Below are 27,400 nucleotides of genomic sequence, written 5' to 3'. Positions count from 1 at the left end.
AAAACTTCTCATTATTTCCAGAGTAGGCCTTGACCACTGTAGGGTCCTAAAATATCAGTAAAACACCCTTCAAGCTCTTGGCAGGGGTATCCAATTGTAGGTTGTATGATGTATCACTTTTCTTTAAGGTCACCACTTTGCTCCTGAGTATACGCTCATATGGTAACGCTAACCTCGAATACCTTGAGAGCATAGCACTCCCCTATTGTTCATTGGTCACTTTATCAAACTCGAGCGCAATATTGGTAATTTTATATCCACTGTCGGCTGGTTTAGCTGCGGTAGACCCTGAAGCTGGTGTACCAGCATCTTTGATCACGTCACTGTGCAGTGCAAAATGGATGACAAACTGCAGTCTATCATGTCGGCCATGTTGGTAAAATGGTAGATCCTTCGTCATCGAGAACATGGAGCCAAGAGGTATGCAGAATGTGTTACCGTAGGCCTCAGCGATGGCCTTTTCCTCGTTATTTCCTACATGGTCGCTGGCTTTGACTTGCAGAGGTCTGATGGTGCCGCTGTTAGGGTTGATACCTTGTAAAATTAAGTTATTGTTCCTATTAAATTTTGAAATCCATAGATGACAGTACACTGATAGCACATTGTAATCTTGTATGTTTTGCACTGCATTACCGTTCAAGCTGATGCGAAGGTTTTGAACCAGGGCCTTGCCGATGTTGCTGACGATGGTGCGTTTGGTATTGGTACCCGTCAGCTCCAAGTCAAATAGGATTTTGATAGAGCCTGGGAAAATTATGTTGTTTTAACCAATGTTTGGGATATCCACGTATAAGTCCTCGTTTTGGTTGATTGTGCTGGGTATATGAGATACCTTAACACGCTGTTTCTTGCCTTTTATCGCCATCATCGTTTTGATCTCCTTATTGGGATTAAGTATCTTTCCAAACATATTTATTATATGTTTCTGGGATTGAAATAAAATGCCTATAAATCCAACATTTGAACCAGATTTTACACCAGAGGAAGACATTCCATACGAACCTGAAGAGTTTAGTAGTGAAATCCTTCGACCCAAGGATATTCAAGGAACAAGCACTGAGCCCGCAACACCTTCACGAGGTGACACTCTTGCGGCAAGGTGGGAAATACTGATATCAAAAGTTGATAGCCTATACGAAGCTCTTAGTAAGGAGCTGAGGCAACCGAATGCCAGACACTATGATAACTTTACAATAGAAGGTAATCAGCTTACCTACGATGGTAAAGAGCTTACAAAACAAAATGGTGACCTCAAGAGTGTTGCCGAGATACGGAGGAGGTTAGGTGCAGAGCGATTGCGAACCATGGGGTTCGACGATTATACTACACCACACAAGGGTAATGAAAATATGGCTCAGAAACTCAACGAACTGGATTATGTCAATGAAAAGGCTGATGATATTGAAATGGTGCTGCTACTAGAAAATGTACTTGATGACAAGAAGAACCTGATCGAAGATACTTCCTTTGGTGGGGATATCACAGAGCGTGAAAGAAGAGGGTTAAACCGCGAGCTACAAACGTTACGTGGTACCCTCAAGTACTTAAAGGGCAAGATGGTCGTCTACGACAGTGAGATCGACAAAGCAGAAGCCAAGGTGAAAGAGCTTGAGAGCAAGAAAGCCACGCCTGGGGCATTCGAGGAACAGATCGTGAAGGCAAGGGAAGAGCTAGAAAAACTAAAGGATAAGAACTAAGAAGCACGAAAAGCGCACGGTTTACTTTCCTCAGAACCCAGAGCCAACTAAAGCATATTAAAGAAACTGTTATGAAGATCACGGGGGATGACATGTTACTCGTTACTCGGAAAAGCTCAAGGTTCTCTTCAAGGAACAAGGCTTGACTATTGGCAGCATTATTTCTGCTGTTGGCTTGCTCATATCCACCCTGGTCCTAGCACTCGCGGATGGTGGTGCAGCAGGAGGTGCGGAAGGAGGTGGTGGTAGCAAAGAATTCGTTCAAAAACAATTGGAGAGACCCGGTCCTTAAATATTTAGCAGGCAAGGTGAGAGCAGCTCTTCCTGGAATCATTGGTACGATCGTATCGTTCTTTTTCCGTGTAGCCGCCAAGATTGTGGAGTATGTAGCGAGGCATCTGTATTTAGCAATTGCAGGAGCTGTAGGTATATATAGGGATTGTAGTGGCTTATGTGAGTAATAGGATGAATAAGGCTGGGAAGAGATATTGAGTATAGAACTTCCTGGTAAGCTAGTGGCTTACCAGACAACTATTACATCTATTTTTTTAGCCAAATATATGCTAGAATGACCCCTACTCCTACCATAACCAGCATGGCTTTGGTATCCTCGTGAACAGCAGCTTCCTTGGAGGATGGTGGTGGGGGATGATGTCCTGATCGTTCAACCTGGGAAGGTTGACGTTGATGCTTCCTTGGTATGGGCTTGGCAACAGTACGCGAAGCATTGATATTGGGATTAATACCGATATTAAATTAACCCGACTTATAAGAATCTTGTTGTTGTATCCTTGCACATTTCCGATCCTCAGATTCATATCTGAGGGGATCATGTAAACCCTGTATGCTACCGAGAAGTCTACCTTGGATCTCGCATATTTCAGTACATTCTTGAATTCACTGATATCCCTACCCAGCGACGTAGGTCTAATCACCAATTGTTCGAATGTCGTCAAGTATAGTCGTTGGGCATCAATCGCGGAGCCCTCACTCCCGATTATATTAGAGCGGGCATTGGCTTGGCTCTCCAGAATCAAATATGCGTAGAACCTTACGCTTTGCGATAACCTTTCAATGCCAATACGGATTAAGCTGATCGATTTCTCAATCACCCACCGACTCCATGATCCCTCGTCGAAATACGAAAGCCCACTGACGGTGAAGTCTTTTCGTTTGGCCTGAACTGAAAATACTCTCATTTTTCCATTCTGGCTCATTTGGAGATACTCCAAATTCATGTGCTAATTGCTGGAGCTTTTGATTATTGAAGGGGTTATTCAAAAGATTAAAGCGGGAAGAGCCAGGCAACGATACCTCAAGCTCCTCTAATATTTTTCGAATTTGGAAATAGACATGGAATCGATAAACAGCGCGAACAAGGGGCAAGGGGGAGTTTAGATGTTGTATGCTGATACCACATGCCGATGTAGCGCAAAATGCCGCAAAATTTAGCTGCATTGACCAGACGCCGAAAGGGTGTGTTTTCCATTTATCAACCGGAAGGTTAGCATTGAAAACATAGTTCACAAAGATATCGAGAAACCTTACTTTAAATGACGAGACTTTCGCGTCAACAACGATAGATTGCACAATGAGATCAGAGCCCTTTAACTGCTCCAGGTACCTGCCATGATTCGACAGCACAAATATAGATAAGCCTACGATTTTTGAAGATTACCTAGGGCAGGACAGATAGCTCTTAAATCCATCAGCATTCGACCTATGTGGCTGAATCTCTACAGCAACAACGATTTTACCCTTGTATACCGATGACACATTTAAATCCGCATCCTTGCCTTTGTTGGCTTTAATGGGATCGCTGATTACTATTTTTTCAATTTGAACCTCATCAATATCAAGCACAGTTGGTTCACTGTAAAAATCCCTTGTCTCTACGGAGTCATTGTAAAATTTGAACATCTTTATTATAATAAGCAGAGCCCAACTAAGAATTTTTACAAATACACAATCCACCATTGTATGTTATATACATCATATAGTGCTGCCAGCAAAGCATCCTTTCTTTTATGATTAACCTCTGTCCACACTTCTCGCATCTATCATATTTATCAAGATCAATTCCGCATTCGTCGCAATATTCCTTGGTCATATTTATTTTTAAAGGCTTCGGGTAACCATGGCCCCGAAAAGATCCGGAACATATTCTATCCATCCCGCCATGTATTCCCTTCATTGTTTATTTACTCCACAAAAGCTCAAGATCCTTCTTTTCATCCTCTAAAAAACACCAATCAATAACTCTATCGTGATGCCACGCAATAGGAAGTATCTCTTCCTTAATCATGGCCTTTTCCTTCTTCCTCGATCGGTACGCATCAAGCAATTGAGGATCAATGCCACTACACATATCCCGGGCCACGAACCAGTCCGGAACAAACTCGAGTAGATGAGGTCTATCTCGAACCGCATAGTCACATATGTCTTGCGTCTTGAACTTGTCAGCCACATGTCTGATCATCCCTGGATACTCCTCAACTGCCTTTGTGCGCATGTCCCGCGTCTTGAACCTGTCGAGGGGTATACTTGAATAGCCAGGGGTTCTTTTGAACAACCTTGTTGCACATTTCCTGGGTCTTGAATTGGTCCGGTACATACCTTACCACTGGGGGATCCTTTTCAACTAATTTCTTTCATCTTTGTTGTCTCCAACTCATCTTTATTATTCTCACCTTGGCAAGGGATCCTTGAATAATGGACTTTCCTTACTCATATTCTGTTTTTTTGTTGATGTCAGCATTATTCCTGTTAGTTGCTTTTGGGCATGACGTCATATGATTTCGTTTATATTATTATATGTTAGTATTTAATGTTTAATATTATTTTGTGTTGGTTATTGGCAGATGACGTCATGTATTTCTGGTATATATTATTATGTGTTGGTGATTGGCAGATGACGTCATGTATTTCTGGTATATATTATTATGTGTTGGTGATTGGCAAATGACGTCATGTATCTTACATTTAATATTATTTTGTGTTGGTTACTAATGGATGACTTAGGGAATTTTCCTTTGACCAAGTCGTCTGTGCCAGAACGAACATTTCTCTATCTCTAAAATTACTATCTACGTTTGGTTGTTAAGTTAAATAAATGATCTTTACAGTTTAAAATATCGAATGAAATAAAGTAAGGAAATAAAAAATGCACAATAAAATATGTCTGCGTAGCCAACCAATTTAATTGTCCAATCAATACTCTCAAATCAAGTTTTTAATTCATATTCAATTTTATCCTAACCTTATGTTTGTCAATTGTGAGTACTTTGATTTTCTGCAAGTATGAATTTTGTGACACAATAATGCTGTCTTTTTTTTATGAAATCTAATCCCAAATATTGAAATCCTGTGTTGTGCACTCTACCAATTTTCTGATGCAATGGTAATATCACATTTAAAAACAGTTTGGTGCCACCCATACAAAAATCATCTACATGGGTTGTCTCTGCATTCTGAACAGTCTTGCATCAAGTTTACTTACTGAAAGCTTTAACATTTCCTTCTTTTCTTGGAAATACATGTTCTAGATGCATCCAGAAGGCCATAGACTTTATTATTCAAATTCTAGACATTCCATTTTTCTGAAACTCTACGTGGTGTAAGGTATATATCTCTTGCAATGGGTTTGCCTTGCAAAAAGGTTGCTTCCATGTCAAAAGAGTTACAGAACCAATTGACAACATTAAACATAATGATTCTTTAGTGCAATTTGGAGAGTCTGTCTAGATTGATTTTTCAAAAAAAATTAATTATCGATCCAGTTGTACAATTTCTGCTTTTTCGCATATCAAAGGCTCTTGTGATAACTTTTCAGTAAAAAACCTACTCTTCAACCTTTGTCCAGTCTAAATTCTTAACATTTCCAACTTCATCAACAATCTTTAACCAATTCTTAAACTTTCCAATTGCCTTTCCAGCTAAATTGTTATTTACAAATGAAGCATCCATTATTTATATTAAGTTCACTGTTGGTAATTGGTGTTTCACTACTTTTCTCCTCATCTTCAAATATTTCTCTTTCAGTTTCCTGCATGCATGTTTACTTTCTTCTTTGAGGGCCTTACTTTTTACTTAAATTGTTGTTTGTGTAATTTGCTGAACAACTAGAAAAGTTGTTTTAAAGAGTCTAAATTATGCTAACACAGGCACCTAAGTTTTACAAAATATCTAAGTTTTGCGTACATTTTATGACCCTGATTGGGTCAAATACAATCGAAACATTTTCTTTGGCATGATTATATCAGAGTAGACAATCCAGCTTCATGAATCCTGCTCCATTGGCACGCCTCAGTACAATAGCTTAAGGATACGGTAACACATACTCAGGCACATACTCAGCACATTTAAAATATCTCCTCTGCTCGCTATATTAACCCTAACAAATATATATCTTCTGAAAGCCAAATAAATTATCTCTAGAGTGATAATAAAATATTTCCAAAAAAAAAACCAAAAAGGAGAAAAAAAATTATATACAAAAATTCACCCTTCCAGTTCATTTTGTCGAACACTCCCCTCAGTAAAATTTTTGATCGTTGAAAAAATATGATTGCGAAGCTCTTATTCAGCTCTAAAAAACTTTTTTACTTAAAACAACACGTGGTTTCAAAAGTATAGCATATTTTTTGTTACACTAGCTGTTTTATGACTGATTTATCTATTTTTTAGCATGATAGATCAATAACTCGATATTTCCTCACTTTCTGTGTTAGGAAAAATATAATTGTCGCAACTTGTTTTCGTACAATTTCGATAAGATGGAGGGGAGTGTTCGACAAAAATATATACTGTTACTACTGTTATTTCGAGAAAAAGCAAATGAAGAAGAATCATGGTTACACCCACTTAAACGTTATGAATAATTAATAACTCATGAATATTTTATTTAAAATTAAAGGTAAAGTGTTTTCGTAGAACTATGGGTCCAGTTATTGTTAAACAGACAACAGGATAACATAACATAACAGGATAAAAACAAAAAAAATAAAGAAATAACTTATAAAGGTATAGATGATAAATAATAATATATTTGTATAGATTATTAAAGTGTGAATGTTTCCTATGTTATATGTAGAGATGCAATTTTTCATTCGTTCTGCAAAACTCCCTTTATTATACAGATTAAATATATTTGAGGAATTTTAAACTTTGAGCACACTATTGAAAACTTTAAAAGATAAAAAGGATTTTTTCTCATTTTATCCCTCTTAACAATAAATATATTTGATTCTTTTTTTAAAAAATATCAGGAAAATATGCCAAAGAATCAAAATTAAAAAAATATTTTTTTTAAAAAAAATGACTCTGAAGGGGGTTATCGTATCCTTAAATAACAATATGGGACTGTTGCTTAAAGATTTAAGTTCTTTTTATTTTTTGTTTAGTGTAACCAATCGAGAAAACTTGGCGAAGAAACATTTTAAGGTAAAAGTTTGTAAAAACATCAACATATGTTGTGCTCAGCAATCCATATAAAAGTTGCCTAACTCAGGTGTGTCACTCATCAGACACACTAAATATTGTTGCTGGCATAAAACAAAGTGGAAATAAAACCATAAAATTTTGTATTCTGTACTTAAAGCTCCCAGTCCCATATCTTATGATCTTGGAGACTTACCTGAAAGGTTTGCATAAGAAATTCCTAATTTTTGCTTAAACTCTTCTTAACTCTAGATTATTTATTTTCCTTGCCATTGCAACCATGCTCTTTATTCAATTTTTTTTAAACTGCCTTCAAACTTTTTGTTTGAGGGTGTGACCATATTATTATGTCACCCTTTGCTGTGTTTGTTACATGATTTAATCATTCAACTCCATAAGATCACCCACTCAGAAAAACTTTAGTGTGCCCACCCTATATTTTCTTTACAATTAATCTATTTTGCAGACTGACTGACCCACCCCTCAAAAAATTATTATCTTTGCCTAACAAATTTAAAATTTGTTTTTGTGATTTGTGATTTGTATTGGTACTTCATAATTTGAAAACTGTATAAACGATGAATAAAATGTATTCTTAATTGTAACATTGGTAATTAAATTCTAGTTATTTACGATATATTTTTTTACAGATCAGATGTTGGCTTGAAGAAATCTTTTCTTCCATACCATCTTATGAAGTCACTGAAGAAACTATTGCTTTTTTGCATGCTTTCTTAGAACAAAATAAAGCTATGAACAGACTGGCCACATTTCATTGTGTTGACATTCAAACGAAAAGCGAAGAATATAAACTTGAAGGTAATCTTTATTGTTTGTAAACATCACTAACAAAACTCAATAAGTTTGATGTTAATGGTTTTTTCACCTAAAATACGTCTCATTTTCTGACACCCCTTTCCCAAATACCTGGACATTTTTGCATTAAATCAAAATTCAGATTAATAAAGAAAGAAGTTTCACACTATGATATCAAATCATCTATTTTAATTAAAGACTTGTTTAAACAGAAGTCCAGGAGGCAATTTTAAATAATTAAAATGTAAAAAATGAAATTATTAAATATGGACTTTGAAACCCTCCTCCTGTGCACTTTTAGTTTGATGTCTCCCCTCCTTAAATGCATTTTAAATGCATTTTGTTACCACTAGACGCATGTTATGTAAGTGCATAAAAAAAACAGGAATGTGAGAAAGTAAAAGCCTGGGTCCAACTAACTCATCAAGTTATGGTGAACACAAACTTGTTGATGAAGAGTTGAAAAATGTCTGCACACAAACAATCTGTGGAAAAGGAGGGCAATGAAAAAGAAATGTCACTTGAATTTTAACGACATAAGCAAGCACCTGTCAAGATCCCAAAAAATAATTTGTTTACTGGTTTCTTCTATTGTGTAGAGTTAGAGACACTGACCCGGCTATATGAAATTGGTCCTATTTTGATCCTTAGTTACTTACACCCTAATCTTAATCTTAAAAGTGCAATGCAATGGCTTTACCAATCTTAATGTATTGACACAGTCTAGGCAGTTAACAAGTAGGACATAATTAAAAATGGTCATGACAGTTTGCCTGTTTCAAACAATAATTTTGAATTTTATAAAGGAAGAACTGTTTGTAGGAGAGACTATAGAATAATTTAAAGAACTAGCCGGGGTAAGCGCCACAAGTAAAAGTGTTACCCAGCATTGAAAAGCCGGTGGAGTAATTAATAAGAACCGTAAACTGTGTCACACATTCAGGTGGAGCACTTTTAGTATAGGTATGCACTATGTGGTAAACGTGGTAAAGCACACAGAGTGTTTCAGGTATAATATATTTTTCAAAAAAAAATTTCCTACACAATTAGGTTAGTCTACAACGCGTTGTTACCCTGTCATAGTAAAAGCACCTGACCAAACTTTGTTATTGTTTAGAAAATGTTTGCGGTGGAAGTTTAAAATTGAATGTTACTCTGGGTTGTGCGCTTAGTTCAGTTAAACAATGTTGCACATTCACGTAGGTACAATATCGTTTTATCAAAAAACTTTATCGCAACTTCAGTTAAGCAGAAACACAGGAAACAGCCCGGGCTTAGCACAGGTAAACCATGTTGCACATGCGTTTATACTTAATACCCTTTTAGCACAGTTTATTCATGGTGTTAACTCCGTCATAGCAAAAAAATTAGTTTCAGTAAACGTTACATATTAATCATGACAATGGAATGAGCCTTTAGTCACACATGTCTATAGGCGCAATATCTTTTTCCCAAAATAACTTATCACAACTTCAATTTAAATAAAAATACACAAAACAGCCTGTTGTTAACACTGGATTAAACATTTATTACAGGTAAACTGTGTCACACATAGGTTATAGCTAGGCGTAATAGCATTTTCCAAAAAAAAACACAGAAAACCGCCCATCATTACTCTGTCTAGCTAAAAAAATTTACTTTGCGGATTAAGTTTTCATGACAGTAATAAAATGTGTAGTTACCTAACTATATTTAGCATCATAAAAATTATTGAATAAGAAATTTGTTGTAGCTAACTTGAAACTGCATTTGGCTATTAAGCCAGAGGTAGGTCAAGAGCTAGCTAATAGCCACAACCCCAACAAAAAAATCAATATTGATATTCCAAACTGAATAAAAACTTTTAAAGAATGGGAATAAATACAGCTAGGTATAGCTAACTAGCTAACTTCAGCGGAATGCTATCCCTCGAAATCTACGTTCCTAGCTAAGATCTTAAAATTGGTTTGTTTAAGATTTATGCATAGCTAAAGAACGTGAGAATTATAAAGGGATGAAACATCAAAGAAAATGGGAAAGAATTGGGAAAGGTAAAGTGTGTAAAACCAATCCGTCCTCATGGCCTCGTGGTTGCGATATTCTGATGAACTTGTGAAAGCCCTGGCCCAAAATTAAACGCCAGGCTGCGCAAACGTGTGAAACGAATAAGGTTTCTGATTGGTTAATGAAGTTAAAGTCTAGGCTTAATACTCCGGATTAATATTCCAGATTAATGGTCCTGATTAATGGTCGGGGTGGCTAGGTCGAAAATGTGTATTTTTTGCAGTGGGGAAGATGGTGGTAAAGAGGGACGTGACTTTAAAAAGATGCATAAAAAGGTTGGTATGACGATGAAGAGGTTACGAAAAAACAAAAACTTTGGTTGTTTCACTATTGTTGAGGCGTGGAGGAAGCAGCGATGCACAGCTAAGCCCCCATTTTGCATTACATACAGATGGACCAGCGTATACGGATAATATAGATAATTATCTGAGGAAACAATGCAAAAAAATTTCTCAAGAAAACAGCGAAATTAAAAAATAATTTTATGAGGAAACAATGTAAATGTTGAAATTTAATTCTTCAATAGTGTCGGTTTGTACAAATATAAAACCACTAGTCGTTAGCCAGTAGAAGAATCCACGGGGTCGCTTGTCTTTTATATTTACCAGTCGCAACAAAGTGGATAAAAATATATGGCATTTGAAAATGTGTTTCTGTAACATCATTTTCTAACTCAGTGGGGGGTCCGTGCAGAGACAGACAGACATGACAAGTATTTTGTAGACTAAATTTTAAAGAAATTAATTCCTTTCTAGGCACAAAATTTTACAGAAACAGTTTAATAAAAAGAGTGAGCTTAATAAAAAGTGTACTTAACTTTCATCTTCAATAAATTTTATCTTTACCATTAGAATAAATGTTTTGGCATTCTTGAACATAATGAAAGTAATGAAAATTTTTCCATTTTTTTTTTAGCTAGACAGAGTAACAATGGGCTGTTTTCTGTGTTTTTTTTTGTTTTTTTGCTTAAAGTGGCGACGAGTAAAGTTGATTTGAGTAAACAAATTGTTATACTTCAAAATGTTTGGATTTCAACATGTAATATGAAAGATATGAAACATGTAATATGAAAGACACAAACGCAAAAGAGAAATTATTTTGAAGATGTTGGTTGCTGATGTAAATAAAAGGAGAAACAAGAAGAAAAAAGAACGAAATCTGCCAAGATACTGGGCAGCACCTGGTGGAAGTAATATCTGCTTCACAAAAAGATATCAAACAGAAAAATCTTCAAATCATTGGGACTCTCCCACTGATTTAATTTTTATCTGGTACTTAAACACGTATTTTTTGACAATAGTATTCATGGTGGAGAACATTAACGAAAGTCATAGTGCCTCAAAAAACGAATTAATAGAAACTGTTTTAAATCGTCTAATGGAAACAAAGTCTTATATTCGTGTTTCAAGTGTGCTATTTTGATTGATAGAATTTATATATGTAGTTTTTTCATATTTGTTATTCATTCCTGCTTAAAAATCAAAGAAGCAAGTTTAACATTAAAATTCAAACATAAAGTTATAAATTTTTTTTATTAAATTCAAATAATTTACGTCTAGTAAAGAAGTTTGAAGAAGATTAAATAACTGAACTATGTTCAATCCTTTCAAGCCCTGTGAAGAATAGTTGTTTGAATGTTAAGTTTTTGCGGGATGACAAAAACTTTGTGTAATGGGAAAACTTAACAATTGTTCATCACACAAATTTTGTTTATTGTGAAAGGACCTGTTTTAATATCCACGTCGAAATATTGATTTTTTTTGTCAAGGTTTTAGTTGGCGATACAGCTGTGATAAAGCCAAGCACCCCTAGATAAAACGAAAAACAAAGCATGAATAAAAAATTAAAAAAGGTATCCCAGTTATGAAAAAAAAACATTTGGCGTAAATATGTTTTATGCGTATACCTGTTGCTTCATTTCGATTTATAGAAGAATAGAAGTTCAAGGATCAAAAGATTCAGTTATAAATTAATTTAAAACATTTATAAAACTTACCACAGAAAACAACTTTTCACTGTGTAAGTACAGATGATGGAGTGTGAAAAGTGGGCTTGATTCCACTATATAACAACAACAGGTGGCCTCGTACCCTAGAAATTGGATACTAGTTTTTTTAGCTACTAGTTTTTTTAGCAGAGCTCAATTTTGTTTGAATGCTAAACACTAGACACATTAAAAAAAGTATCAAGGATTACACACAATACTTCACCTTTAAAAGCAACAGAAGGATGAAGTAGCTTAATCTTAGGCAGCTGTAAGAAAACACCCTTGGCGCAAATTTCTTTTCTAGTTGCAGTAAACATGTTCGGACCAGATCTCTATTATTTTTTCTCTTGCAATACTTAAAAGGGTCTTCCGACTTGTATCATATTCGTTGATTAACTCTTTACCAGTTACTTTTCTATTTTTATATTTTCGAGGATAACAAAAAAGACAACCACAAACCCAGTATTTATTGTTTTCTATCAGTTAATGATTTTAAAAATTTTTCATAAACTTAAGTTAGGTTGTGGGTGTATTATAAAAAGAGAAACATGATATAGCAGAGTTTATTGATTAAAGAATATTCTATCAACTTTTTGCACAACATGTACACATTTCTTTTAGAAGAAACATACTTCTTGGGTTCAGTCTGGATGTTTAGTAACTTAAAAAGAGATTTTTAGCAGTAGCTTCGTTAATTTTTTACTTTCCTTAATTTTATCACTTTCTCGCAAATTAGTAGTTGAAAACAATTGTAATCTTATATAGCCCCTTGGTTTTTATAAATAATTGGATGAAGAATGTCAGTTTGTCAATTAGTCACATGTATGAGAAAGAAAATGGTTATTTATTGTTTTTGTTTTGGGCACTCTAAAAACGAATAGGTAGTAAAATTATTAAATCATGGGATTGGGTGTTTAGAGAGAACTAATCTACAGGCATCATGATCAGAAAAAAAAATTTTTTTTAATTTGGCAGGCGAATGTAAAAAGATCAACCAACACTCTTTTATGTAACTGTGATCAAAAAGCGAGCCGGTGATATGTAATAATAATAATAATAATAATAATAAATATTTAAAGTGGCTAGCCCAGAAAATCACAAAAACCTATAGTTAGTGGATTGTTTCCACTGGGGGCCACTAGAACAAAAAAGAAACAAAAAATGATAAACCTTAGACTGCCTCAGCTCAATCAAACATAGTAACATTTATAATCTGTAAAAATTGAAAAGAAAAAGAATAAAAAACAAAAATTAAAAAGTTAAAAAGTGATCTCCATTAGAATTTGCCAAATACATTCGAGATGGAAGTCTTAAACGAAAGCAGACTTCCATCACAGGTCACTTGGTCTGGAAGATTATTCCACACTTTTGCAGCTCTAAATGGGAAGGCTTTTTTGCCAAATTCCGTGTTGACCAAGGGAAGTGTGAACCTGTTTTTTGAAGCTCCTCTTGTTTGATGATTATGACAGTTTTTTGTCAAAAGGAATTTTGAGCGCATGTAATCAGGAGCAATGTGATTCATGGCTTTGAAAACTAATATGGCATCGTTTTTGATGAGTAAATTATTCATTGAATATTCCCTCTCTTTCCCAAGAAAGGTACGGACACATTTTAATCGTTTTTCTAGTTTTCCCAATCTACCTTGGGTGGCACAAGCCCATGCCGAGGAGCAGTAGTGGAAATATGGCATGACAAGTGCATTAATTAAAAGGTTTTTTGTGTGAGGTGTTAAACAGGATGCAATGGTTCTAATTTTAGAATATTTAATTAGTATTTTTCTATTTATGTCATTAATGTGCTTTTCCCATTGCATTTTTTGATCAAATGTTACCCCAAGATATTTAACTTTTTCGCTCCTCTTCAAAGGAATACCCATATAGTTGATAGTTTTGTTCTCAACTTTTTTTAACTGGCTGTGGTTGCCGAAAAAGATTGTTTCAGTTTTGTCCGTATTAATAGTCATTTTGTTATTATTCAGCCAGAGGTCGACTTGCGAAAGTTCTAACTCGACCTGGGAGACAAGGGTATCCAAGTTTTTATGAGACGAAATAATTATTGTATCATCTGCATATAGATGGTGGTAGTTTGAATTGATGACAGATTTTAAGTCATCGATATACAAAAGAAAGAGCAGGGGCCCCAACACAGATCCCTGCGGCACCCCAAAAGCGTCTTCATGAAGCAGATCTGATCCTGTGTCGTTTACAAGAGTCAGCTGCATTCGGCCCGTTAAGTAGGTCAAAGGCAGCATCTCTGATGCCAAAACACAAAACAAAACACAAAATTTTATGATCAACAGTGTCAAAAGCTTTTTTAAGGTCAATGAGCACAGCACAAACAAAGTTATGTTGGTCGAGCTCAGTAAGAATAAAACCAGAGACATCGACTACTGCAGTTTCTGTGGAAAAGAGTTTTCGAAATCCGGACTGTCTGTCATTCAGGAAGTTGTGCTCAGAAATAAAATGAGACATTTGCTCATGCACTAACTTTTCAAAAATTTTCATAGGAATTGGCAAAATGGAGATAGGCCGATAATTAGTAGGATCTGTTTTATTGCCACTTTTAAAAATAGGCGAGACCCTTTTAGTCTTCCAACATTTAGGTACATAACCAGTAAATAAAGATTTGTTGAAAAGACTTGATAAATAAATACTTAAAACTGACGAACCTGCTTTTAGCAGTCGTGAACCAATTCCGTCCAAGCCTGTAGCTTTATTAAGTTTTAGTGAACTAATTATTTTTTCGACACTTTTGGTCTCAATCAAGCCCACCGAAAATCGTGTCCGCTAACAGGTGGATTAACATTAGTAGTGTCAGAAGAAAATTTAGAGGGTAGTTTGGCACCAACACTGACAAAAAATGAATTGAATGTGTTGGAAATTTCTTTTGGGTGAGAAGTTTCTGTACCATCGTTTTGGACTACTCGTTTTATCGAGGTAGTATTGCCTGACTTATCAGGAACCAGTTTTTTTAGGGTTTTCCAAAGTTGTTTTGGCCGTTTTTGAAAGTCCTGCAAAACGTCATTATAGTACTCGTTTTTGAGTCGATTTTTGAGACCTATTACCTGGTTCCTTTTTTGTTTGAAAGCTTCCCAGTCTATGATGGATTTTGTTTTTGATGCTTTCCGTTTCAAGAAGTCTCTTTCTTTGATGGCTATTATTAATTCATCAGTGACCCATGCCTTAACACGGCCAGAAAATCTATGTGTTTTGAAAGGGGCATGTTTGTCAGCCACTGTTTTAACATTTTTATTCAGTTTCTCACATGCTTCATCAAGGTCATCATAATTATTAAAATATGACCAGTCTAAATTCCTGAGGTCCTTCAGAAAAGCCTCTTTACTGAAGTTCTTGTAGCTACGAACCTTGCAGGTTCAAATTTTGGCCTTTTGAATTTTCTGATCACATAAACTAAATTGTGATCACTGATGCCTAAATCCATGACACCAGTTTTAGAAATACAAGAACTGTTAGAAAGTATCAAGTCTATAAGAGTGCTACTATTTTCAGTAACACGAGTTGGCTCCGTAATATGTTGTTTTAGGAAAAGAGTGGAGCATAATTCCTTTATTTTGGAGGAAAGAGCATATTTTGAAAGCATGTTACAGTTAAAATCTCCCAAGATAAAAACTTCTTTTTCTTTTGGGAGCTTGTTAAAACACTGTTTAAAATGAGTACACAGGTTTTCGGTACTTTGCAAATCACTACCTCCAGGTGGCCTGTAAACCCCACACACGTAAATAGGTTTAGTTTTTTTCAGACACACTTTCACCCATAGTGATTCAACATTTTCGAAGTAAAGGTGTTTCAAAAGGTGGCTATCCAAGTTTTCATTAACAAAAATTAGAACACCCCCACCTCGTCTATTCCGATCATTCCTATAACAAACATAGCCATCAATTTTAACGTCATTGTCAGTGATGGTGTCATCAATTTTGGTTTCACAGATGGAGAATACATCAAGTTTTGTTTGATGTAGCAGAAGTTTAACATAGTCTAGTTTGGATGACAGACCATTAATGTTGAGATGGGCCATTTTTAAGCCCTTCCCATTTCTGATTGCCTCAAAATCAAAGTTTTCATCAATAGTAATATTGATGTTGTCCGGAATTTCGTCACCAAATGACTCCTCATTAGCAAAGGGCAAATTAAGAGAAAGACAGGGACTGCAAACGAAAAACAGTTTATCTTCAGGAGTCTTCATAAATTGTTGATATTTTTTATCAGAAATACGCTCACATTTTTTATGAGCCCATAATCCACACTTGTCACAAGAAAGTGCTTTGTGTGTTTTTGCCACAGGTTTTAAGCATGAAGAACAGGGATACTTAACAGGACCTGGGTTGAGGCAGATGTCCCCTGACAAGAGGATTAAAAAATATAAATACTTGTGCCTGCTTGGCTTAAGTTTTGATAAAGCCATTAATTTTAAATGGAGAGTGAGCTGGCTTTCAGAAACTCTATTGCAGGCATCAAGTGAAGAGATAGAAAAGAAACTCCTATCTAGTCGACTCATTTCGTTGTTGTTGGGTGAGCTACTTTTGAACGAAGGTTTTGTATTGCTCAAAAATACAACGAACACAAAAATCAGTTTTAGCGTAAATGTGGGGTTTCCTACCTGAGTAAAGTTATTTTTAAGTCGTAGAGAGATCATTCTACGGTTATGTGCTCTTCCAAAACTATGTTTGAAGGATCTAAGGCAAGCCCATTTCCTTACGACGTTACACAGAAGGAGCAGCAGGAACCCACAACACAGCAAAGCTACCATATTAGATGATAGATGGATAAAAAACTGACTGGGATAAAAACAATTTATTAACAAAAACAATAATTTAAAAACTTACAAAACAACAAATTAAAGAAATGAAAAGATATAAATGAAGTAAAAAAGGCAGTACAATATATAATAAATCAAAAAGGACTTAGCTGTCAAAGCAGGAGCTCTTCAAGCTTTAGTCTTCTTTTTTCTTTCTTCGACTTAGCGCGCCAAGACCGGAGCGTTTTAGATACGTCCGACCTCAACGAGAGCTAAGCACGGAACTATGTGTTGGTTTGTTTACAAGTAAGGAATAGTTTTTTAACATGAGGTTTAGATCTTCATTCTTGTTGAATGCATTGGTATTAAAATCTCCCATGACAGTACCAGCACTCTAGCTTCTTAATAAATTATCGATCGTTTCTAGAAATGATCTAGCTTCCCATGATTTTTTTTCGATAAAAAGATTTTTTCAATATAGCATTAAGATTCTTAACTTTTTTTTGTTTAAAAGATGGTATGCAAAATATGTCTGTTAACTCCAACGAATCACAATGAAGAAAAGCTAAATTCACAATCTACCTTCCTTATTGTTTGAAAAATTTTTTGAAGTTTTTCTCCAGTAAGTGATTATTTAAACTTATTCGTGTCTCAGTAAATCACTTGGAAGTAGACTTTGACTTAAAGCTATGTCTATTCCTTTTTTTAACTTACCTGTCGAATACAATCCATTTGGTGAAATTACTCTGCTGAGAGCAACATATACTTGTCGGAAAATAAAACTTATTACTGCTTTTTATATTGAATGGCTTTGAACTTTGTGTACAGTACAAGCCCAAGCTAAAGTAAGGAAATTGCGTTCTTCCGACTATGAGGTATTGTAATCTTCAACTTTTCTATGGGTACACTGTTGGTATGTATTGTATTATAATCAGTGTTTTATAGTTTTGTGCCAGCTCAAGTTTCCTCATATTTTGCGTTGATTTGACTTACTTGCCCATTCGCAATGTTAAATCCTGCAGTCACCCATCAATAAGTCAACATAACACTTGGTGCAATTTTTTTTTTGGAAAATTCGTCAATGGCTATATATAACTGATTTCCATTAGCTTGTAGTTTTGTTTCATTATATAATATCATTTTCATTTCAAAAAGGGTAAAACATGAATAATAAATGGTTTGCATATTTTTCTGGGTGCTTGTATTGATTGAGAGTGTGATATCTCAAGGTAGACTTCACTTTTTTACGCATTAATACCTCCTGATAGACATCAGAGGCATCTTTTTGGGATAATCATGTTCACCTTGATTACTTTCCCATATTTCACAAGTAAGAACTTCTGATTGACAATTTTCCAGTTTCATCACTTGATTTACATGCCAAATAATAGTGGGATGGAAATTTTGCGTAACTCAGTTGATCTGCTATTCTATACTTTTCCTTTTTAAAATGACAGTCTGGCCTCTAGACATCTTTTTATTTTATAAATATTGATACTGTTTTCGGGTAGCTCAATAATTTTTTCTTCACTTTTGCAAATCCTATATCTCTGTTCTGGTAAATGTTTTACGCAAAAACAACATAATGTGATACACAGCCTCTTGAACTGACCATTCTCTTTTAGTTGCATATGCTCGAGCTATAGCTTTTATTCGATTATACTTGTTTAAATTATTGTTAAAATATTCAATAATAGTTGCTTGTTTTATGGCTTGCGAAGTCTCATCTTCTGATTTTGGGAAATATGCACACATGTAACTAACAGCTTTGTATTGATTTATCACAGGCTTGATGTATAAGTTAGCATGCCACACTGAAAAGTAATTATTTATAATAGGAACATAAATTTCCTTTGTTGGGTACAAAAAATTATGTTTTGCCAAAAAAAGAATTTCTGGCATTTCTTTTAGAAGAGATTCAGCCACTAATGACTTTTCCAAGGGGTCCCATTAACAACAATGTCTTTGAAAAATAATTTAACACGATCTTGAAAATGTTGAGCCGAAAGAACTGGGTTACTGTTAAGAAAGTTCGTTTATCTCTTTGTTTGTCACTGGATGCCCATCAAAACATTTAGTTATTGAAACTAAGTCATTTCATCTTAGATTTGTACAAGAGAGAGTTTAGAAGATAGTTGAAAGTCTTAATTGTTTGACTGTAGCCATTACTTCTTGCTGGAGTTAATAACAGTTGTTTTACCTTTTCTTTAAAATGTTAACTCAGCATACCTTCTGTTAAATGATTCCATCCTACCTTCTTTATGGCAATATTCATGCGTAGCTGTTGTAAGACTGAATGAGCGTAGAATATTTAGACTGGATCAAAAGCAAACATTTGCTTGTAATTTAGCAACCGCTAAAATACTTTAAAAGGCAAAGATGAATATCTCTATGAGTCCCCAGGCCAGTGCCGTTCTTGAACATTTAATGTTTTGTAATTACTCTCAAGCATCGTTTCACAACTTCTCAGTACTTGCGGAAGAGTCTAAAGATTTTAAACTTACTCTGATGGAGAGCTTACTAATTGAGCGCGACCGTCCCATTTTAAATAACACGGTAAAATCTATGCCTTTAGAATTACTATAATAGCTCTATTTTCTTCCTATTATATCTTGTTTAGTATTTTATCTCTAACTTGTAAAATAAAATTTAGAAACAGTGTGAACATGCCAACCTGGGCGTTGGCGAAAGCTTGCTGAAAGATATATTTGGATATGTCGTAGATTTTGTCGTTCTTATTTTTTAACATCTTAAAAAACTGCTCTACCAACTATCTCTATGAGCCTTGTAACTAAATTTACCAGTTGGAAGAAGACATGTATGGGCAAGCTCTTCACAATGATCATCACATAGTAAACACAATAGCATTTTTTCTTCCCCAGGAGCAATTGTCAAATTTTCCTCGTTCACCTCGTATAAAATGGTGCTCAATAACGCTGTTTCTGTGGTCTGCATTCTGTGTTTATTCAGTGGGTTATCTTTATCCTCTTTTGTCATCGTTTTTTGATTCTTCATCTTGTAAAGATAAGAGAGTAGGTTGAATATTGTTTAAGTCAATAGTTTTGTCTTGATAAAATGGATTGTGCTCTTTAATGTATGAATCCCTGATTCCAGCTTGAAACAGTACGTTAAAACTTTGTTTATTTCTATTGGAAAAAATGTTAATTTCGTGACATTCCTAAAATATAGCTACAAGCGTCCACATAAATATAGCTCTGCAATCCTCCTCAATGTTAAAAGTGGTCTTTGTGGCTGATCAGTGTAACAATTACACATGACCACATCAACCTTTATGTAAACATTGATCATGAGTGGGGACGGAACGTATTATCTGCAAAATATGTATCTAGCTTTGTTCTTTTGCTGACTTTGCTAAACTTTTTGGTTTTTAGTTTTTGGTATAAAATTGCCAGAGACAACAAATTTTGTGGACGATTGTAGCTGGAAAAATGTGATAGGAGATTTTTAGTCAGAGTAAAATTATCTCACTTAATGTGTAGTATATGTAGCTAGTTAGCTAGAAAATTTGTCCAATCTAACAGAATTTTTCTATAATATAATGTGTAGCTGATTTTATACTAGCTAGCTAAAGTAGCTATATACTTTTAATGCTAGCAAAATTAAGTAGGTAATTTTATGCTAGCTTTGTAGTTAGTTTTATGCTAGTTGTACACTACCCATATATTTACATATTTGCTCATTTTTAAATTGTTTCCTCAAAAAATTATTTTTTTAAAAAAATTTGCTGGTCACCCTATTTGGCTGCTTTAATGTAATGCATCACACGTTTATAAGAATCTGGTTTGTTTGCTCTTATTTCAGTTTAAAAAATAGGCCTATTGTTTAGAAAAATAAATTAACATACATTTGTTGACAATGTATATATTTTTAATAGCTAAAGTACTGCGAACAATGCCATAGAATTTTTAAAGTGACTATATTTAATAGGATCACAAACAGTTGTCAAAATGGCAGACATGAAAAGCATTTTCTTGAACCATGGGCACTAACATTTTGAGGACACAAGCATTAAAAACAAGTTGAACTAAGAGCTAAGAAACAGACTAGAAATTATGTTGAATATGTAGAAAAAAAATATCAAGAAAATAAAATAACATGATACTGTGACAGATCTGTAGTGTTTTTAACAATTTAATTTACCCACAAATGAATGATTTAGTTGAAGCTCAATGTAAATGTTTATTCACTTTAAGTTTTAGTGGTTATACACTTTATGCTTTTTAGTACAGCTATGCTCTTGTTGGTACATGTTAGTAAAAAGGTATGTCGCAAGTAGGACATATGCCTCGTCTGCAAGTAAGTATTATCCTGACCTCGTCCAGATGTACTAGGGAAAACATCGCATAGATAGGGCAATAAGTAGAGCAACAACGCGACAAGCGAAAGGTTATGGGTTTAAGTCCCATTCGATTTATCATCTTTGCAACACTTGGTAAGCTCATGTGCGGTTTTACTTAGACTAATTTTTTATAAAACTAAAAATTTATCGTTTTAATTACATTTGCATCATTATTATTTTAAAATTTGTACCATTTGAATCAGTTCAAGCTACATCCTAATTGTTGTTTTTTAAGAAACATTAAGAGCATCTCCCTGTCAAGCCATTCAAATATAGATGAATTATGTATACCAACTTGACAATTCTTTTGTAGCCACTGTGTCTAAATATCCAAATCAATATTTTAAATTGCTTTAATAATTGGAAAGTTTATTTTGACATAAAAGTTTATAGGAATATCATACTTCACATTTTGTATTCTGTTTCTTTTCAAACACTCTTTTGTAAAAGCACGACTCTTCCTCTCAAACGCAGATACCTTGAAAAAATTGAAATCCGGTCCTATGCCCTCCCTCAGCACTTTTAAAAAATGCTATTAAAAGCTTTCAAAGCCCTTTTACAAAGAAATTGGACAACTTTTTAATTTTCTTAGCATATTCGACTCTGGGCTACTTTATTACTTTAGATATTTATTTTGTTTTTGTAGTATCTCTTCAGCGCGATTGTTGCAGTGCACAATACTTCTTGTTTCCTCTTCGTGCCATGTAGTGTTATGAAAATAAAATAAACAGACCAATATATATATATAAATTTATATGCTTTAGGCGAACGCATTAAAAACATGCTGACTGCTCTTGGGCTATCCATACCCACCTTATCCAATGCTGGCAAATCAAGTGTGAAATCGTTAGCTGACGTTGCCATGCTGCTTGACATAAAAGATACTCAAAAATCAAGGTAGTGGTTGTTTCATTTCCTCTTCCAGCCCTGTGAATCCGAAGGATTGAAATTCCAGCCAGCCAAAGGCTGGCGAAATGTTGCCGACTCAAAGAAAAAAATTAGGTCGGCAAACCTATCTGAGGTCAGCAAGGTTGGCACAAGCAAGCCTATTCAGAGCCAACCTGACCATCCTACCTAATTCACCGACTCCTGACTTAGCTAAAAGAACTACGTAGACATAAATCTCTATTGCCTGGCCCCTTCATCGTTGGAAACCAGGTCTAACACAAAAGATCGAGCCATGCGGTTCTTAAATAATGCCGAGGTGAATGTCGACAGAGCACAGATGAAGCAAGTCTGCAAAACTGCACTTATGGGAAGAACAGACATATCATGGATTTAATTGCAGATAAAACTGGGGGATTTCAGTCAGGGAGGCTCATTAACAAATGTTAAGAAGTTATATGTCAAAATGGGGAGTTCACTTCTATGAACCAACATTCCTTCGTTCGTGTGACATGCATAACCTGAAAATGGTACAAATTTAAATTCTTATCAACTGCAATTAATTTTCATATTAACATCGAAAATTAAGCTTTTGATTTTCTATTTTGTGCATCGCAGGTTCTGAGGCGTGCAAGACATACACTCCCAAGTTTCTTTTAGACGTGTGACGAGGCGTGCGCATGCAATTGTACACTGTTTATGACCAGGCCTGATAAATGCAGGAAACTTGATTGACACTGACAAAATACGGACGCTATACTAAGTGTTCTCAAAGAATCTTGTTAATAGCAAGTAAAGTTCCGAGCGAAGTATGGAAACGGTAACAGTTCGTTGACGCTCAATTTTTTATACTTATTTGTGAAACAAGGTTGGTTTTGCCGACGTAATAAATTAATATTCTCGGAATGCCGACCATGGAAAAAATATAGATTAGTACAAGCCGACTTCAATTTAATGATGGTCGGTTTTCAGATCAGCATTGCTGAGTGACGACCTAGATTCACAGGGCTGCTCTTCTGATTTTTTTTTAGTTAAAATATAATGTTTTTTTTATTTTCCAGTTATCTTTTAGCAATGAGTAATTTGGCAGATGATATCCAGAATATTGAAAATCTTGCAGCGAAGAAAGAAGATGAATTCAATAAGCTTGTCTCACAAATGACTGCTTCTCTTCAGAATGTAAACAATGTTAAGAGGTACTATCTTATCTCCATAACATTTTTTTAAACTATGACTTTCCATCCTCAGGGAGTTCTCTTTCGTTTATAAGCAAAGCAAAACCCCCGCAATTTTTTTTTCATAAAAAATAGTTACTGTCAGGGTGCCTATCTCATCATTTTTAAATTGCAATAAAGTTGCTGTGTGCATTAAAAAAGGAATGAGGCTTCTGTTGAGCAGACAACCGAAACAACAATTAGGGCAGATTAGCGCAAATCAACCCTTTTCCTCATTTTGCTTTTTTTAGCAACCCTTAACACTTGTCTAGATAACCATCACACTTTTATAAAATCTGGATTGTTTGCTGGTATTTCAGGATAAAAATAGGCCTATTGTTTAGAAAGAAAATATAAATGAAAAATAACAGAAAAAAAAAATAATGACCAGGCCTGGTTTGAATTTTGATATTCTTATAGTATATATTATTCTTACAGTGAACCATCACATTTTTGAAATTGTTTCCTCGAAAAAATTTTTTTTAAAAATTATCTCTGGTAGCCCCATTTAGCTGCTTTAAATTTACCAGAGTCATTTAAGAGGCTTCAAAACCTAGTAGCATAGTTTGTGGTCACAGGCTAAGTAGCATACACCACTTTGGTTTTCTTAAATGTAAATTAAACAACAGAATTGGGTGTGTCACTATTGGGAATGTATTTTGGTTGCACCTTTTTAATAGCGAGATAGTTTATGCAGCTTCTGCATCTTGTTTGATGTTGGGTAGCAATCGCATCGTGACAATTCGTTGAAACAATGGATTTGTTACATAAAAATCTTTTCAGAAAGTAACAGAGTATTGCAAAACATGCTGGATTAAAAGTCATCTGTGTATATAACTTGTCCTTGTTTTTATTGTAAACTTTCTTTTGAACATTCTAACCACCAAACTAACCTAATTAAGAGGTTCTGTTAACAAAAATTCTAAATGTTCAGGAATTTTTATTTTATCAATATTCATAGTTCTCTTCTGTTCCCATAGAGTCATTAGTGGCCAGGTGCTCTCCACCGCTGAGAATAATGAGTTTACTTGTGACTTCAAAGACTTGATACGTTGAAGGATATTATTTGAACACTATTTCAGATGTTCAAACAATCTCCGTGAATTATAGATATTCTAATTAATAAAATACCTAATTAAAAGTAACTTTATTTCCTCCTTTACCTTTTTGCAAAATCTCCTAAAATGAGTTTTTGTACGTTTTTAGTATTTTCTCCAAAATTTGACCCCAAGTACTTCCAAAATCTTCCTAAATTCTCCTAATTATAATGAAGTTCTATATCTATAGCCACTTTATTACATAAAACTATTTGAAGTGCAACAACTTAAATTTCTGTTAGAGGTTACACTTCAAAATTACTTGTGTTTTACCAAGATAGCTACCAACCAATTAACTTCTTCAGATAATATTCTGAAAAACACCGGAGTTGTTTACGTTTGCTCACTTGTTTGTTTTGTTTCAGATATGGCTCAAAATATGAAGAAGAACACACGATTGACGAATCAATAGCTGAAAAGAGGAGAAAAGATACCATTAATCTTAGAAACAAGGCAGATAATTATGCTAGCCAGATAATTGCGTCTGAGGTATTTGTCGTTTTATAGACATCGTCATTTTTGATGTCAACATTCACCTCACTGTTAACATAATTATATTTAGGTGGAGAGTGATCCTCACATCACGCATGAAACCCTCCTTCGTTTAGCTCAAGTAAGAAGTTTTGTTTTGTTATGGCTGTTGTACTAGTATTGTTTCGTATTGTATTGTGATTTTATGCAGGAGGTGAAAGAACTGAAATCTGAAGTGCAACCACTCCTTTCGAAATATAAGATGTACAGAAGCCTCCCTCCGGTGCGTATGTTTTTCACACTCTACCGACATATTTTTCACACTCTACCGACATATTTTCTCGTTACGGTAAAAAGAGAAATTTTCACGTAACTTTTTTTGCGATTGTGAGGGCTAAAGTGAAAATTTTTGCAGGACATCTTTTTGCGGATAAAGTTTAGTTTAAAAAATGAGGAACAAATATTTAGGATTGGTGGCACTAAGAAAATGCAGACGTGATCTTTTCTTTAAGAGTTAATATTGCATTTTAAATATTCCCACGCCTCTTCATAACTCCTAAAATCTCCTGAAATCCAAAAGGTCTCCTCAATTCTCCTCAAATTCCCTCAATTTTTTTTAAATTTAGGTTTCCTTGTCAAATCTGCTCAAAATTTTTTTGATATGTTGGATATATTTTATATATGCTTTTATATAAGATGGAAAGAAGGAGTTCATTGAGTTTATTAAAAATGCAGTACATCATAACAGAGGTAATTTTTAGCAGTGTGACAAACCAAGTGGTTCTACTTGCCTTCATGAATTTTATTAGAAAATCCTTGATGAAAAAAAGTACCAAAATTTAGCAGGAGTTATTATAATCATCCTTACATTGTCACATGAACAAGCTTCTTCTGTTGAGCGTGGTTTGACTGTTAATAAAAATTTGTGAACTGATAATCTGTCAGATATCAACGATTACATGTCCAATGATGTGTTGCCACATAAAATAAACATTACACCGTCACTTTGTCGACAAGTCAAAGATATCATGCTCACTTACAAAATCAGATTGAGTTTATAATAAAAAACAGCTAAAAAGAAGAACATGAATGAATAAGTGGACCAAATCAAGAAAAAGAAATCAATTTTAACAATCACCAGATGCCGATCTCTATGTCTCACAAGCAAAAAATTGTAACACTCTAGATAAAAATTGAAATCACTCCTAGCCGAAAAAGAACTTTGGGATTTCAATGATAGGATAATTGTTTTTGTTAAAAGTCATGACGAGATTGATCAAATATTCTTTCAGAAGTAGATGCTCAAACAATCTTTGTGTTTCAAAATATTGCACCAAACATCAGACTTTGCTTAGTATATTTACCCTTTTCTGTTGTAATAAAAAAAAATACTATTGATTGATTTCGTATAAAGAGCAAATGTATTGCCATACTTGTTTTCGTGTTTGTGTTTGAAGCAAAGTTTCTTAGTTATCTTCTGAAATGATTACTTTTCGAGCAAAAGTTCCTCAAAAACCACAAAAATCTCCTCAAAAGTCCACAAATCATTTTAAATTTTGTTTTGAAAAAGTGTGTCAAGTGATCAAAACCTGTCCTTTTAAACTGGTCGCTGCTCGGCGGCTTTTTGTATTTCTAAAATGTTTTTGTGTAAACACAAGAATCAAAATCTATCGATGTGAAAGAATAACATCAGAAAAGTTTTCAAAACTTAAATAAGTTATTATTGATGATGCAGGATATGGGAGAAATGTTGTAGTTAGCTTTTCAACACAAAATGTATTAAGATTTGTTCTTTATACATTTTTTTTGTAATTTAAATCTCATTTTGCAGCTTTTCAATCATATGACCGGAAATATTTTTGGTGCCAGAATGTTCTTTGACTTTAATTAAAAAAGGGTCAAAATTTCATTACCATTGCTCTAATAAATTTTAAGATATGTTCAATTAAAGCGATTTTGTTTTCAGGATGTCAACCTGGCCAAAGTAAAGATAGAGGAGGCAAAGAGACAACTGGTACGTTTTTTGTCAACGGTTTAATTGGAGATTTCCCCTCTGTGAAACTCTTAATATTTTTTAAATGTTCCATTAGTTTAAAAATACATTTTTTACGTGCGACAATAAGTTACGCTCATGCGACAACGAGATACGCTTAAGCGATTATTTATTATTTTTTTAGATGAAATTGGAGGCGCAACTTCAAACTGATATCGATTTATTAACGTTGTGATATCGATTCATTAACGTCGTGATAACGATTCATTAACGTCGTGATAACGATTCATTAACGTCGTGATAACGATTCATTAACGTCGTGATAACGATTCATTAACGTTGTGATTTTGTAACTAGTGTGAAAATAATTGTTTTCATTGCCATTCCGTGTACATTTATGATTGCCACCAACCCCCAAAACCTTACAAAAAAGCTAAATATCATTTCCCTAAATTGTCCTAAAATATCGAGGCCTTAATCTGAAAACCGATTTTTCCCTAAAATACTGTGCAATAAAAATGCTGCTTTTTTTTAACTGGCGAATTGTGAAATAATGTCTGTTTACTTGTAGTTCTTGTTATCCAGTATGGTTTGTGGTATTTCGAGGTTTCATTATTTTGAGTTTGGTTCAATTAATGAACTT

General features: G+C 34.4%; 1 protein-coding gene across 1 annotated transcript in view; it reads left to right on the top strand.

The window, feature by feature from the left end:
* The window catches only part of LOC130650130 (uncharacterized), a 45,062-nt gene extending 17,922 nt beyond the window's left edge, over positions 1-27,140 (top strand). The window contains exons 2-10 of the mRNA XM_057456034.1: positions 7,100-7,139; positions 7,787-7,955; positions 21,862-21,994; positions 23,044-23,178; positions 24,659-24,782; positions 24,856-24,906; positions 24,976-25,047; positions 26,731-26,778; positions 26,942-27,140. Of these exons, the coding sequence (XP_057312017.1) occupies positions 7,100-7,139; positions 7,787-7,955; positions 21,862-21,994; positions 23,044-23,178; positions 24,659-24,782; positions 24,856-24,906; positions 24,976-25,047; positions 26,731-26,778; positions 26,942-26,992 (823 nt within the window). The 3' untranslated portion in view covers positions 26,993-27,140. The remainder of the gene's footprint in view (positions 1-7,099; positions 7,140-7,786; positions 7,956-21,861; positions 21,995-23,043; positions 23,179-24,658; positions 24,783-24,855; positions 24,907-24,975; positions 25,048-26,730; positions 26,779-26,941) is intronic.
* The last annotated feature ends 260 nt before the right edge of the window (positions 27,141-27,400 follow it).

Source organism: Hydractinia symbiolongicarpus, chromosome 1 (genome assembly GCF_029227915.1).
Source record: "Hydractinia symbiolongicarpus strain clone_291-10 chromosome 1, HSymV2.1, whole genome shotgun sequence".
Classification (NCBI taxonomy): Eukaryota; Metazoa; Cnidaria; class Hydrozoa; order Anthoathecata; family Hydractiniidae; genus Hydractinia; species Hydractinia symbiolongicarpus.
This window is presented reverse-complemented; position numbering and strand designations above follow the sequence as displayed.